This window comes from Camellia sinensis, chromosome 1, assembly GCF_055761805.1.
Source record: "Camellia sinensis isolate YWXY chromosome 1, ASM5576180v1, whole genome shotgun sequence".
Taxonomy (NCBI): domain Eukaryota; kingdom Viridiplantae; phylum Streptophyta; class Magnoliopsida; order Ericales; family Theaceae; genus Camellia; species Camellia sinensis.
In genome coordinates this window covers 81,069,752-81,086,314 of record NC_138961.1, presented here as the reverse complement: position 1 = coordinate 81,086,314, position 16,563 = coordinate 81,069,752, and the positions used below count along the sequence as shown (strand labels likewise).

The window sequence follows — 16,563 nt, the reverse complement described above, 5'->3', positions numbered from 1 at the left end:
TAGATTTGTTCCAATTTTAAATTACTTTGTTCCAATTATGTCCATCATTCCCTAATTCATTATTTTTGGAATTAGGCCATGAATTGATACTTTTTCTTTTCTTTTCTTTTTGTGTGGTATGAACAATTGTGATTTAGATGGAATATCAAGGAAATGCGTATTTTAGCAACCTAATGAACGAGTTTGACGTTGACCATGATTTTACCACTGAATCTCCTCAACAAGAGAGTCAATCTTTATCATTCTCTCCTGAAATTATTACTCAAACTACAAAGATATCACAACGCAAAGGGAATTTCACCGAAGAGGAAGACATGATGCTCATATCTTCATGGCTTAATATTAGCTTAGATCCAATTAGAGGAAATGAGCAAAAGTCAAAGGCATATTGGTTAAGAGTGTGGGAGAACTACAACAAGTACAAAACCTTCGATTCTGAAAGAACTCAAACTTCTCTAATGAATCGGTGGTCGATGATTCAACTTGCCACAAATAAATTTTGTGGATGTTTTGCTCAAGTTGAACGGTTAAATCGAAGTGGTTCGACTGAAAAAGACAAGGTATTACTACAATTTAATTTTGTACCTATAATGAATATATATTATTCATTGCGTGATAGTGATTATTCTTTAATCTATTTTTCAGATTCAGGATGCAAAAAAATTGTACAAAGACTTGTATCACTCGAACTTTCCCTTTGAGCATTGTTGGAATGAATTGAGATCCCAACCAAAGTGGATGGAAGATACAACAACAAAGAAGCAAAAAAGCACAAAAAATGCATCTCCGGCAACGTCAACCCCTTGTACACCAGATTCAGTAAACTTAGAGAACAATGATAACTATGATGTTGTGGAAAGACCAATAGGAAGGAAGGCCGCAAAGAAAAACAAAGCTAAAGATCTTGGAAATAATGTTACAGAGTCGCCTTTTGTGAAGCTCTTAGAAGAGATAAAGGTAAAGAATGACATAACAAATGAGAAGAAAATAGAGATATTTGAGAAATCTTATCTTCAAGAGGAACGGAGGATTGAAAATGAGGAAAAGAGAGAGGAACGAAGGCTTGCATTGGAGGAAAGGAGAGAGGAAGAGAGAATCATGTCAATGGATACGAGCATTATGCCTCCATTGCAAGCACAATATATTCGCCAACGTCATATGCAAATCCTTAAAAAAGGGAATTAATTGTTTTTATTTAGCTTTGAAGCTATGTTTTTATTTAATTTAAGTTTGACTGGATTTTATTTTTGCGTTTGCCGGCACATATGTTTTTGATATTCAGAATTTTAGTGCTTTGACTTGGATTTAGAGTTGGGTTTGTTTCAAATTTTGCTGGTTGAAATATGAAATGGAGACAGTGCTTTGAAATGGAGACAGTGCTTTGAAATATGAAATGGAGACAGTGCTTTGAATTTTGCTAGTTTGAATTCTTGTTGGATTTTAGTGCTTTGACTTGGATTTAGTGCTATTTACATTTAATGCTATTTATATTTTGCTCTTTAAACCACTCACTAAATCCTGGAATGAATTCTGCTGGTGTGAATTCTTGTCCATTCAAGTCCTGGTTTGAATTCTGCTGGTTTACATTTAGTGGTATTTATATTTTTGCTCTTTAAACCACTCAGTGCTTTGAATTTTGCTGGTTTCAAAATTAATGGGAGATGTAAAGAAAGATTAAGAATTCTCCATATTCTCCATATGAGGGATTTATTGATAGAAAAAATTTATTCTAAGTATCACTAAAGATCATAGATTAAAAACAAATCACTAGTGATATATTATTGAAAGCACATAAAGTAGTACAAATATTTTTGAAAACACACTCATTAAAGCATATAAGCTAGTACATAAATCAATAAGAACCAACTAGTATTTCTCACAAAGAGTCTCCATGTAGTGTCCACAAGTGTTCAACCAAGTCCTGTTTGAGTTTGGAGTGAGTTCCTCTATCTCTGATGCGATGATGATTTTGAATGAATTCAAAAAGTTCTGGTGTACGCTCATGAGACATTGGTGGAAGACTTTCACTAATTGTATCATAATTAAAGTCTAATCCATTGGCATCCCTCTCATCTTCAACAATCATGTTATGCATTATTATGCATGCCATCATAATATCTTCCATTATTTCCGTTTTCCAAAAACGTGCAGGTCCTCGCACAATCGCGAAACGTGCTTGGAGCACACCCAATGCTCGCTCAACATCCTTTCTTGCCGATTCTTGAGCTTTTGCAAAATATATTTGCTTATTCCCTTGTGGAGATGAGATTGTTTTGACAAATGTTGCCCATTGCGGATATATACCATCGGCAAGATAGTATCCCATTGTATAATCATTTCCATTGATTGAGTAATTGACTGGAGGAGCACGACCTTGAGTAAGGAGTGAAAATACAGAAGAACGATCTAATACATTGATGTCGTTATGAGATCCGGGCATCCCAAAAAAGGCATGCCATATCCATAAATCTTGAGAAGCCACGGCCTCTAAAATAATAGTTGGTTCATGGATGTGACCAGAATACATACCTTTCTGTGCAGTAGGACAATTTTTCCACTTCCAATGCATACAATCAATGCTCCCTAACATACCAGGAAACCCGCGATTGCTTCCCATCGCTAATAATCTTGAAATATCATCGTTGTTAGGGCTCCTCAAGTACGTCTCAGAAAACATTGCAACCACTGCCTTAACAAAGTGTTTTAGACTCTCTATGGCGGTGCTTTCACCAATTCTCACATAATCATCCACTGAATCTGCTGCTACTCCATAAGCGAGCATCCTCATAGCAGCTGTCATTTTTTGAAGGGAAGACAAACCAATGATTCCAACAGCATCTGTTTTCTGGACAAAATATGGATCGTATGCTTCCACTGTAGATAGAATATGAAGAAAGAGAGATCGATTCATCCGGAATCTCCTCCTGAATAAATGGGCAGGATATATAGCTGTTTCTGAGAAGTAGTCTCGATAAAGTCTCTCATGGCCTTGAACTCGATCGCGATAAATAACTGCATGGCCTTCAATGGAACCACTACGTCTTCTCGAACATCTTTCTCTATTGAGTCGCTCTTCTTCCATTGCAGCTATCGTTATTAACTGCAATTCATTATCACCGTCAAAGTCGTTAAGAATCATTTTCATGGTATTGCGAGCCATGATAATTAAAAAATGAATGAAGTTGAGAAATATAGTTCAAATTGGTAAAAATGAAAGAGCAAATCTTTTTTATAAACAAAAATATATGACCGTTAGGAATCTGTCCGTTACAGAATATTACCGTTAGAGAATATTACCGTTTGAAAATATGACCGTTGAGAGAATATTACCGTTTGAAAATATGACCGTTGAGAGAATATTACCGTTTGAAAATATGACCGTTGAGAGAATATTACCATTTGAAAATATGACTGTTGAGATAATATGATTGTTTGAAAATATTTTTTTTATAAATAATTTAATTATATATATTAAATAAATAAATATTTGCAAATGCCACATCAATATATGCAGCATGTTATAAAAAGATTATTTATTTATTTATTAATGTTTATTATAGTTTTCTTTTAAAAATTAGTTAAGTTAGTTTGATTGGGCTAAAATAAAGAGTATGGTTGGAGTGTGCACTAGCTAAACTAGTTAGGCAATGTTAGGTTTTTATTCTTAGCAATCCCGTTTGACAAAACTCCTTTGAGTTGTAATTTTATTCGCATTTTTATTTCAGTGAGACTTTGAGTGTTTAGATGCGAATCCAACCCGAATCAAGCATTTCAGAGAAGTTTGTGATGACAAATATTTTCAAGATTGCCACTTCGCTGATTATGACGGGGATCGAGCTGCCCGGTCAGCTCGCGGGGGTCCAGGGGGCAGCGCCCCTTGGCGGGTCCGGGGCAGCGCCACGGCGGGGTCGAGGGGCAGCGCCCCCGAAGCAAAATGCAAAGATGCATTCAAAGTTGCCTGTCCGAGCATGTTATTTTTTTTCAGTTTTTCCATTTTTGGCCGTCCCGCTCGAGCGGGGAAAGTGACGCTCGAGCGGGGATTGGAAGCTCTCAGCATCTCTGCAGTCGCCTGTAAAAATACTGGAATGTGTGATTTTACGCTCGAGCGGATGCTCCTACGCTCGAGCGCATCTCAGTTTGTTCGCACGCAGTTTTTGGTCAGTCCGCTCGAGCGGGCTGTGTTGAGCTCGAGCGGAGATCGCGGGACAGATTCTATAAATTCGCGTGTTGGGTCAGATTTTAAATATAACTTCTCCAGATCTTCTTTTTGGGTTCTAGGGTTTATATCTGGGGATACTTTGGGAGTTTTCTTTGATGTTTTTATTGAGTATTCAACTCATGATCTAAAGAGAGTACATCAAAGGTTTGTTTGTTATACACAAAAGAGAGAGTTATTCTTCAGTTGTGGATTCTGAAGAATTCGAGCCTGAAGCTTTGGTGGAATCCGGAGTGGCTCATCAGAAAGACAATTCCGTGGTGAAGATGGGGTTGGAAGAGGCACATAAAGGTTGGTTCAATTAGGCGTTGTGGATTCGCTAGGTAATTGAGAGTATACCTGTGTAATTCCTTTAATTCTTCTTAGTGGATTGTCTTGTGGCTGTTGCCCGTGGTTTTTTGATCACAGTTGGAGGTGTCCAATTGTGGTTTTTTTTCCACGTTAAATCGCTGTGTCTCTTTGTCTTGATTGTTTGATTGTTTGATTGGGATTGTTATATTCTGCTTAAAATTGATACATAATCACAAATCAACATCTAGGGGATTTCTAGATTTTTCAGGCAAAATAAAGAATGTACTTTTTTGTGAACTTTGAAGAGGCATTTTAGAGAGCATGGTTGGAGATGCTCTAACTAAAAGCAAAGGAATTGGGTATGTATGGTGGTTGACGGTACTGCCACCTCCGACGCCGGCGAGCAGAGGTGACAGAACATTTGGTGTTAGAGAAATTAGGGTTTGTGTCCTTTTTGGTGATTTTGATGGATGGATAAAATTGTAATTAAAAAAAATACAATTTGAAGGGTGTAATGAGATGGTTTTGTTGTGTAAATAAAATTACTCGTGATTTTATTTGCACCCCAAAAATTAGGTTAAGCACTCTAATTTAATGATTTTTTTTTTATTACCATTAAGTCCCTATTGTAAATGATCAAAAAGTACCTAACATTGAAAAAAGTATAAATCGAAGTATTTTAGACACTCCATTCATCATCCGTCTCAATATTTCTTTTCTCTCACTTCTTTTCTTACTTTCTTTACTTTTCATCTTTGTACCTAACTATTTGCTTGAATTTATCATTTTTGCATTCTATTTCATATTAAATTAACAATAGACAATAAAAAAGATGTTTTCAAACAGTTTTCTATAAATAAAGAATGTTTCCATTTGATGTTTTTCATTTTTTATTGTTTGGTTTGCGGAATTGATTCGGAAATTTAGTGCCGAACAAATTATATTTATTCAAAAACTTGTTTCTAAACAAAATTCATATATTCGACAGTGTTGCCAATATAATAGTCATTGTTTAGTATTTAATATCCAAATAAATTGTATATGTTCATCTATGTTTTTTTGAACATTTAATTTTTAAAAATTTTCACACTCCAATTTCGAAAAAAAAAATATGTACATGGCATTATATCTCCAGCCAAATTAGGTATGTTCGGAAACAAGTTTTCGAAGAAATTGAATTTGTTCGGTATTCTGTTTCTAAAAAAACTTAAAATATTCGGCTCTATATTTCTATACTTCTAAATTTTCTATCTTCTCATACTGCGTCGCACGTTGTAATAAGGCTTCAACAAAATGTATAATGAATTTTACATGACACTTATGAGGTATGTTATGTATATAAAATTAGTAATTTTGTCACTATGAATATAAATTGTTATTCTTTTATAGGTACATGGAGAGATATTAATGTGTATTATCACTATGAATATTAGTTGTTTTTTTTTATATGGAGAGAGAGAGAATATTAGTTGTTATTTTTTTATATGGAGAGAGAGAGAGAGAGAGAGAGAGAGAGAGAGAGAGAGAGAGAGAGAGAGAGAGAGAGAGAGAGAGAGAGAGAGAGAGAGAGGAGAGGAGGAGGAGGAGGAGGAGGTGGAAATAATGCTTATGAGGCAATGCTTGTTGACAGTCTTTACATTGTTATTAGCTGGACTCATTTGGAGCTCGTTTGAAAAGTTGAAAGTTGGGATTTTTTTGCTAAAATAATCATAAAAAAGCAAAATAGATTTTTTAGTTTAATAAGACAGAACATCACATCTAACCCATAATCATTATATTCTTTATTTCATAAAAAGTCAAAAAAATCCTTCTTAAATGAGACTTTTTAATTCTAAACTAAAACAACTAAAAAACTAAAAAACCAAAAAATTAACCAACTTTCCAAATGAACCCTTAGGATTATATAGGGTCAAATTTGACATAAATTTACTGTAACAAAAATTTGACAACCCTATTTACTTTTACATTTCTCAAGACACACATATAACGTTTTTATTTGACATTTTGAAATAAAAATTAAATAAATGACATTTATGTTGCATTGGAGTAACATTATTAAAATAATATACTATTGATTGATAATAATGTTACACTTTGTTTGGTTTTAAATTTTTAAAAATAAGTTTTTGAATTTTGAATTTTTACTTTTTTAGTGAAACTTTTAATTATTTTAATAATTTTTTTATTTTTTAGATCTACTTAATTTAAATACAATTAAAAAGTAGAATATTTATAATAAAAAAATGGGTAAATTACAAATACACCCTCTGAGGTTTGCTTAAAATATAAATTGTCTCCTATAGTTTGAAAAATTATAAATACCCTCTTATTAGAATTTTTTATTTAACAGAATTAACTAAAAATATGAAATTCATAATTGCTATTCTATACAATAATAAAATTACCTAAATTATTAATTGCAACATATTTTTAACATCATTAAAAACTGTTAATTGGCTTGATGATTTATTAATAAAAAATGGTGATTTGTTATGAAATTAGAAACCTCAGGGGTGGAATGTAATTTTCAAAACTACAGTGGGCGATTCATATTTTAATCAAATCTCAAAGGGTGTATTTATAATTTACCCTAAAAAAATCTAAACAAAAAATCAATAAATGTAAAAAAAAAGCGATTCATATTTTTTTAGATTTAGTGATTTTTTAAAAAAAAATCACAAATTTTATACTTTTTAAGTATGTCCAATACTAAGTGGATCTAAAAAATATATAAAAAAAAAAATTAATTAAAATATTTTTAAAATATCAAAAAAATACGAATTAAAAATTCCAAAACCAAATCCAATAACCATTGCGACTTGGCTTAAAACATCTTTCCAGTTGTAGTAGTATGGAATAGATGAAGTAATTTGTGTTTGGGAAGTTTTTAAAGGAATAGATGTGGCTGGAGATAGTGTGGATGTCGTGCGGTCATTTGGCTCTATTTTAAGCTCGGTTTTGAAAATTTAAACAGTTCATTTTTTAAAATATATTGAGTAAAACATATCGAAAAAACATATTTGCAAAATTGATTTGAAGCATAAAATTAAATACAACTACAATTCGATGAAAAATTTATTAATATTCAATTAATTTGATTTTTTACAAGTATGTTCAACATTTTTTAAAAATTTCTTCACAAAGTTTATAGTTTTTAAATATATCCATACTAAGTGGATATAAAAAGTATATAAAAAAGAATTAATTAAAACATTTTAAAAATATCAAAATATATGAATCAAAAACTCCAAAACCAAATTCAATAACCATTGCAACTTGGCTTGAAACAGCTTTCCAGTTATAGTGGGATGGAATGGATGTAGTAATTTGTGCTTGAGAAGTTTTTAAAGGAGTGGATGTGGCCGGAGATGATGGGGCTGCTGTGCGGTCATTTGGGTCTATTTTAGAGTCGGTTTTAATAATTTGCATAATTTAGTTTTTAAAATATATTAAGTAAAATATATTTATAAAAAATTAAGTTAATTAGATATCGTTAAACATTTTATCAAATTACGTTTGTATCTAAAAAAATGAATAACAAATTTAATTTGAAGTATAAAACTAAGGCTTCGTGTGGGAAGTAGGTTGGCTTTTTGACTTTTTGATTTTTTTGGCTATTTTAGCCTAGGCTAAAAAGCTTGGTTTGAGAAGAGCTTTTTAGCTTTTTGATTTTTTTAGCTTTTTTTGTAAGAGAAGAGTATAATAATTATGAATTGGATGTGATATTTTATTTTTTGTGACTAAAACGGCCTATATTGTCTTTTGTGGCTAAAATAACCAAAAAAGCCCCAAATTCATCTTCCCAAACAGAGCTTTACAACTACGATTTGATGAAAAATTTATTGATATCTGACTAATTCGATTTTTAACAGGTATATTCAATTTAATATATTTTAAAAAGTGAATGATTCGAATTATTAAAATGAATCCTAAAATAGGTCCAAATAGCCGCACAGGAATGTTTGTTGTGCCTCTTGCACAACAACCACACCATCTCTAATGTGGCTATAGTAGTGGCATATCTTCATTTATAGCTAATGTTTGCCCCATTAAAATGATTTTGGACAAAAACAAAATGGTTATCCTTTATACCTTCAATCGAGTGGTGTGTGTTTTAAAATATGACCATACAACTAATATAAAGATCTTCCTCCTAAAATTTTGGAAATAAAGTCATAGAGCATGTCGCGTAAATTCATACTTGAAAAAGTGAGAAGAATAATTAACTTAGTTGCTCGGCAATTGGGAGGGAAGTGGGATGTTATTGTGCGGGTTGCGTAGCAGCGGCTGCTGTGCGGTGAAATAAATCATTTTGAAATTCATTTTGATAATTCAAACCGTTCACATTTTAGAAAATATCAAGTAAAACATATCTGCAAAAAATCAAGTTAATCGGATATCGTTTACCTATTCATCCACTTACATTTGTATTCATTTTAATATTTTAAATCACAATTATTATTTATTTTTGTAGATACAAATGTGAGTGGGTGAATATTTTGACAAAGTAACAAGAATATTCTGACAAATATTCTCATACCTTAAACCCACGAGAGTGCTTGCTTTTATATAAGATGTTCTGTCTCATCTTATGTGATTATATTTGTGATAAATTCTCATTTCTTTTAGGAATAACAAATAACCTAGAACTCATCTATCCTAATTAAAAATCAACCTGGTTACCTAGGACGAGGTAGTGGATCATTTCCGCACCTCGGCCAATCACACCCTCCCACATAACACTTCTGCTCAGGCCCCACCACGTGGCCAAGTAAAAAATTATGTCTCCACAAATGATCATTCTTTTAAATTAATAAATGGTAATTTTATTTGAAATGCATATTTCTTTTGCTTTATAGAATTAAATATGGGAATGGACAATCTAACTAAATGATCATTTTATTTTAATTTTCATTCTAATGAATCAAATACTATTTATATTATTAAAACATTTTACAAATACGTTCATACATCTTTCTTTTCTTTTTTTCATTTTTCTTTTTTACTTTTGGGATATGGGGGGTGTATTTTGGAAGCCTGCTCTTTTGGGACCTTTTTTTAATCTTTTAGCAGAGAACAAAGGCATCTAGTACTTTTTTGAAATTCCCTCAACTCCACTTTAAATTATTCTTTGCAACTTCTCTTTTTGCAATAATATTTGAAGCTCAACGAAGAAAGAGAAGCAAGCCCAAGTTGTAGAATAGTAGTCCAATTTAGCACAAAATTATATGGAGTTCTCTCCCTATAATTGAGTTTTGAGAAGATAAAGTGCTCCAAATATTAAATCATAAGAAATAAAGTAAAATTTGTCCCATCTGTATTCACAATTAAAATTTTTATTAGCTAGTAGATTCACATATTTGTTTCTCTAGATAAACATTATCAATCTTAGTAACCATGAGATATTTGATTTCAATTTCTTAACTTCAATTTTCTGAAAAATGATTGTTTTATTTTTTGTGTTTTTTTTTTTACAAGTGAATTTTTTTAATATTTTAATCAACTCTTTTACTTTTTAGATACACTTGATATAAATACAATTAAAAAGTATAATATTTGTGAATTTTTTTAAAAAAAAATCACTAAATATCAAAAATATAAAAATAAAAATGAAAATTCAGTACATTTTCATATTTTTGTATATTTGTTGATTTTTTAAAAGTATTTTACCTTTTTGGTACATTTAGGTTATGTGCATTAAAAAGTAAAAAAATTGCTTAAAATATTAAAAAAACTCACTAAAAACAAAAAAATATAAAAAATAAAAAATTTAATTTTCAAAAAATTAAACGTAGAAAATTAGAAACTAACAAAGTGACTCAAAGATAATTTTTGCCATAGCTTTAACATTTGACAATCATAGCTAGACAGACGACGAGATTAAAACATATAATTTATTGTTTATTCTTATGCTACATTAAATTATTAACTCATCCAAAAAACCCTCTTTCTAAGTCATCTAAAGCCTTCATATATTTCGTTACTCACCCTACTCTCTGTCTCTTGAAGAAGAAGTCATCTAAAACCTTCATATATTTCGGTGCTCACCCTACTCTCTCTCTCTCTCTTGAAGAAGATGATTATGATGATGATGATAAGAGTGATATGTACCACATTATTACAGGTAATAATTGCTTCAAATAGAACATTGGCATCTAACTAAAATGCAACCCCTGCATTTTGCTGTCTCAAAAAGCCCTATCGCTATCTTTGAGTCTTGATCGTGAAAATCATTCAGACTCCCATGTGTAATACTCCAAATAATTTATATTATTTAAAATTTTATTTGTAATTCTTGTCTTCATTTTTTTTATGTTAATTTGGTTTTAATACATCAATTTTATATATGAATTTTTCACATTATTTCAATCTAATCCAATTAATAACAACATTTAGAAATTTAACTGAAATTAAGGAGAAAAATAATTTATTCATTCTCCTTAAAATAATTGAGGGGTTAGTTTTCAAATTGAAATAATTCTTCTTTCTTCTTTTTACAATATAAGTTTTTAACCAATGTTATCAATTATGTCAATTGACATAACATAAAAAATTAAAATGTAAAATTGATACAATTGAAACTATACGAATTAAATTGATATAAGAGCAAATTACTATAATTACATATATAATTTGTCCTTCATATTATCTATTTATGTGGATCTCATGCATGCAAGACTTGCACAAATAAATAGCGTCAAAAAAAAATTATAGTCATTTTGCTTGTTTTCATTTTTCAAAAAGCATTTTTCAGAAAATTCTACTTTCTTATTTTTCGTGTTTTTTTTGTTTTTACTGAATTTTTTTAGTATTTTAAGCATTTTTTTTACTTTTAAGACACACCTAACATAAATACACTCAAACAATAAAAAAAGTGTAAAAAAAATCTTTTAAAAATTCACTAAATACCAAAAATACAAAAAAAAAATACAAGAATTCAGTACATTTTTTGTATTTCTATGTATTTATTAATTTTTTAAAATATTTTTTCACAAATTTTTTACTTTTTAGATACATCTAACTAAGGTGCATCTAAAAATTTTTAAAATTTAAAAAATATTTACTAAAAATAAAAGAATACGAAAATCAAAAAACTCAATTTTTAAAAAACTTAATTCAAAAAACTCAAACCAAACACACTGAGTATGATCAGATAATACCATAAAAGGCAATAAATGGTCTTGTAATCACCACTCAATTAGCATCGGATAAGCTTTACGTATATGTCAAAAAGTTATAATTTCAAGAAAAAATTGGTGAAGTTCAATGGGGTAATTGTCTAAGGCATTAGATTCAGTGAATGTGTTTTTATTAGTGAAAGATCCATCATTTGTAAAATATTTTGATGAGAAATTCTTTTTGTTGTTTTGGAGGATATTTATTTTCTAATTTTATGCATTAATTTATCTATTGACTTTTTTTGATCATCTGTTTAATTTTTTTGGCTATTTGTTCAAAAATTTTGACTATCTGTTCAAATTTTTAACTATTAGTTCAATTTTTTCCCTTATTTGTTCAAATATCTATTCAAATTTTATCAGCTGTTCAATTTTTTTTTTCCAAATTCTATTTATTGAAATAGAAGCCAGGCCAAATCCTATCTATGGAGCCAAACCAACCCTATCTGTTGCAATACCAAGCCAAACCAAACCCTATCTATTCAATTTTTTCCCTATATGTTCAAATCTCTCTCTCTCTCTCTCTCTCTCTCTCTCTCTCTTCATCTTTTTGATAGCCTTCTCGCTTAGAGCACCTTTCTTCACGGATCTTAATAAAAAAACAAAGAACAAAAAATGATCTTCAACGCTGATTTACATGATAAAACCATCAATCATACGGAGAATATCTATTAGATTCAAAAAATCAAAAAAAAAAAAAACAAAACAAAACAAAACAAAACAAAAACAAAAGGAATCTAAACCAAATAATAACTTTGATTTTTCTAGTTATGCTAAAAAAAGGATACAAGGAACATCGAGCAATTTACCAGGATTATCACAAAATTTTTGAGCAATTTCATCTAAATTGAACATTTCAATATCATAATTGTGAATGATAAATGTTGATTTATACTAGAAAGTAGTGACGATAAGGAAATCAAAGGTAGTGACCACAACGCAGGGAGCAACGAAGCTAAGGTGGATGACGAATGAGGAAGCGACAGTCCTCGGAGCTGGTGTTGCGGTGGATGTTTGTGGTGGTTGACTTGGCGGATGAGAGAGATGTGCTTGGTTTCTAGAGAGAGAGAGAGAGACAGATGATGAGAGGAAGACGATTGGAATGGTTTAGTTAGGGTTTGGGGTTTAGGAAACACTATAATATAATATATAAACTTGGGCAGTTTGGTCATTTTGTAGGAGTTTATCCTTATGGACAAAATATTTTAGAGTGTGAACCTTTGGGCAAAGAAAATCTAAAAGGTTTCTCACTAAAAAGTTCATTTTCCTTATATATATATAGATAATATTAATTATTAAAAAAAGCCTTTAAATTATATAAGTTGGCCTCCTATTAGAGAGGTAAATTTTCACCGTACAGTTTGGTGAACCATTAACTTAAACTATGATAAAAGCTTACAACCTAAACTATCTCAACCTAAACAATTTACTTTTTCCTTCTTTTCTCTATGTAGGATTATCAAATAAAAGTTAACCGATGGAATTTTTTTTAATTATTTAAAATTAAGAAAATCAAGAAAATTAGGGGTGGTTTGGGATGATCAAAATAAGTGCACTTTTTGAATTTTTATGAAATATGGGTTGCGTATGGGTTGGGTTTGAAGTAATATGGAAGAGAGGTGATATGACTTAAATAAGAAGATGTGACTTAGATAGGATAGTGACTTTTTGGCTTTTTTAGGTTATGACAAACAAGGCCTTAGTATGAGATAGGCCTTGTTTGGTTTGTTTTTTAGAGAGTAATTTTGGAGAAAAATTTTCAAAACTTTGTTTGGCTTAGTGATTTTGGAAAAAAATTTTCAAAATCACTTTCTCTCTCCTACATATCAATCAGTCATTTTTTCTCTCTCCTCTCTTATCCTCAATCACTTCTTCTCTCACACACATTTACTTAACTATAACAAAATATCAAATCATCCCAAACTCTCATACTCCAAACCTATTTCCAAAATACACAACCAAACAAACCAAAAAATTTCTAAACTCTCTCCCCAAAATTTTTTTTGAAAATTTATCTCCCAAAATCAAACCAAACCAAACACACCCTGAAACTCTCACAAAGCTTCTTATTAAATGAGATGAAAGTATAAGATGCTCATTATATGAGTAAAACAATTCATTTTTTTTCATTCTTTTCCTAATGTATGATAATCAAATAAAAGTCATTATTTTAAATTAAGAAAATCAAGAAGATTAGAATGAGAATTTGTAACTCTTAGAAGGTTTCTCACTAAAAAGTCTATTTTCCTTATATATATAGATAAATGACATTTATGTTGCATTGGAGTAACATTGTTAAAATAATATACTATTGATTGAAAATAATGTTACGCTTTTTTTGGTTTTAAATTTTTAAAAATAATTTTTTGAATTCTGAATTTTTATTCTTTTAGTGAAATTTTTAAATATTTTAATAATTTTTTATTTTTATTTTTATTTTTTAGATCCACTTAATTTAAATACAGTTAAAAAGTAGAATATTTATAAAAAAAATCTAATCAAAAAATCAATAAATATAAAAAAATATGATTCACATTTTTTTATATTTAGTGATATTTTAAAAAAAATCATATTTTTTTTATATTTAGTGATTTTTTAAAGGGGATTTTTTTTAAGGTCCTTGATATTAAGATTTTATAGCATAAACGACACCAAATATTTTTATAATATCTAAAGTCCCTCAATTTGATCTAGAGAAATTTCATCCAGAGAATTTCTCTAGACTTCCTAGAGAAATTTCATCCAGAGAAATTTCTCTCCAGAGAAATTCCAGTCCAGAGAAATTTCAGCCCAGAGAAATTCTATTCAGAGAAATTCTGGGCTTCCAAAGAATTTCTCTGGGTTCAAGACTTTGACCATGCAAATTTCTCTGGATCTATGGACTAACATAAAAAAAACCATAATATCAACAGCCCTCAAAATGACACACATTTGCCTTCATTTGCACTTTGAATGAATACATATCAACAATATAGAAGGTGATCAATTTTGTAATCAGACATGACAAAGTGAATGCATAGAAATCCATAACAGAGTACCTTCAAATTTGATTTTTGGTTTGTTTTAACTTATTAACAGTTATTGGAATAAATTTATGTGATGATTAGTTTTTTGAAGATGTATTCAGGAATTTCACTGGATTTCATAAAATAATGTATCTTTTTGATCCAGAGAAAATTAGTTAAAATGAATCTAGAGAAATTTAAATTTTCTCTGGTTTATAAATGAACTTAGAGAAATTTGAATTTGAACCCAGAAAAAATTGGTCAAAACGAACCCAAAGAAACTTGAATTTTCTTTGGGTTGAACCCAAAGAAATTCTTTGAAAATTCCAGAATTTCTTTCCAATTTACTAACCATTTTCTTTGTAGGTTGACTCAGTCAGAAAAAATTGATTAAAAAGCTAACACAATTTTCTTTCGTTTGCTCACCTATACCTCCATTTTCACACCAACCCACCAAAAGATTCTAATGCCCATCTCACTTGATGAAAAACTCAGTATCCTCAAAATACTTCACCCAATGCACATCCCCAGTCGGCGTGAACAAGAAATCACCAACACCCAAATCGTAATTCTCTTTCTTGCTCAAAATCCACACCCTTTTGCTACCCTTCAGTACCACCAAATCATGCCCAAAAGTGTGGTGATGAGCCGGCTCTATGCTCCTAGCCTTGGACCTCATTATCACTGAGGTTGGTGTCTCTTTCAATATCTTCATCGATCCACCAAGAATTACCTCAATCGGAGTGAACTCTCAGGTCTTAGTCAGGCAACAGATTGCACAGGTGTGAGAAAGTTGGAAAAGAAGAGGTTGCACTCGTTGGGGGAAGAGACAGTGAAGGAGTAGGGAGGATGAGAGGCTTCTTCAAGAACACGGTGTGGCTCGGTGCGCCGGCTAGAGTAGAAGTGGTCTCGGATCTCGTTGAAGTCCTCTTGTGGAGTTCTGAACTTTCCGGCACTGAGATTGCTCCGAATCACGACCACTATGAGGACGAGACAGAGGAAAGTGAGCTTTCCCTTTCGGAGAACTCGTTTGATCTTCTATAGCTGATAAGAGCTCACTTCATCTCCTTTCATTTCCAGATCTCGGTCTAAATAGAGAAGGTAGAGAGAGGAATGAGTTTGATTTCAGAGACTTAAATTTCTCTGATATATGGGACGGACATTAAACATCATAAAAAAGTATTGTGGATCTTTTCCATTACCAAAAATGGGAGAGAGACCTTAGACTAATTTTCTCTTTTTAAAAAAAATTCTTCATAAATTTTATACTTTCTAAGTATATCCAATACTAGTGGATCTAAAGTATAAAAAAAAATTTAATTAAAATGTTTTTAAAAAATCAAAAAAATATGAATTAAAAATTCCAAAACCAAATCCAATAACCATTGCAACTTGGCTTGAAACATCTTTCCAATTATAGTAGGATGGAATAGATGAAGTAATTTGTGTTTGGGAAGTTTTTAAAGGAATAGATGTGGCTGGAGATGGTGTGGATGTTGTGCGGTCATTTGGCTCTATTTTAGGGTTTGTTTTGATAAGTCGAATAGTTCACTTTTTAAGGTATATTGAGTAAAATATATCGGCAAAAAATTAAATTGATCGAATACCGTTAACTATTTCATCGAATTACATTTGTATCTGTAAAAATAATCGCAAATTTGATTTGAAGTATAAAATTAAATACAACTACAATTTGATAAAAAAAATTATTAATATTCGATTAATTTAATTTTTTACAAGTATGTTCAATATTTTTTTATAAATTTCTTGACAATTTTATAATTTTTAAATATATCTATTGGATATAAAAATATATATATAAAAAAGAATTAATTAAAATATTTTAAAAATATCAAAAAAATATGAATTAAAA

General features: G+C 30.4%; 2 protein-coding genes across 2 annotated transcripts; one reads left to right on the top strand and one right to left on the bottom strand.

Moving 5' to 3' along the window:
• The first annotated feature begins 115 nt into the window (after positions 1-115).
• On the top strand, positions 116-1,200 carry LOC145789816 (glutathione S-transferase T3-like). Its single transcript, XM_082867288.1, has 2 exons — positions 116-560; positions 646-1,200. The coding sequence occupies exons 1-2, from the start codon at positions 138-140 to the stop codon at positions 1,183-1,185; spliced, it is 963 nt and encodes a 320-aa protein (XP_082723414.1). The 5' UTR covers positions 116-137; the 3' UTR covers positions 1,186-1,200.
• Positions 1,201-1,876: 676 nt separating this feature from the next.
• Positions 1,877-3,160, bottom strand: LOC145804479 (uncharacterized). Its single transcript, XM_082898486.1, has one exon. It carries the CDS (start codon positions 3,158-3,160, stop codon positions 1,877-1,879), a length of 1,284 nt encoding a protein of 427 aa, XP_082754612.1.
• Between the last annotated feature and the right edge of the window lie 13,403 nt (positions 3,161-16,563).

Coding starts and splice junctions, on each gene's coding strand:
- LOC145804479 (XM_082898486.1), bottom strand. CDS start 3,160: ATGGCTCGCAATACCATGAAAATGATTCTTAACGACTTTGACGGTGAT.
- LOC145789816 (XM_082867288.1), top strand. CDS start 138: ATGGAATATCAAGGAAATGCGTATTTTAGCAACCTAATGAACGAGTTT. Junction 561..645: donor GTTCGACTGAAAAAGACAAG/GTATTACTACAA, acceptor TCTATTTTTCAG/ATTCAGGATGCAAAAAAATT.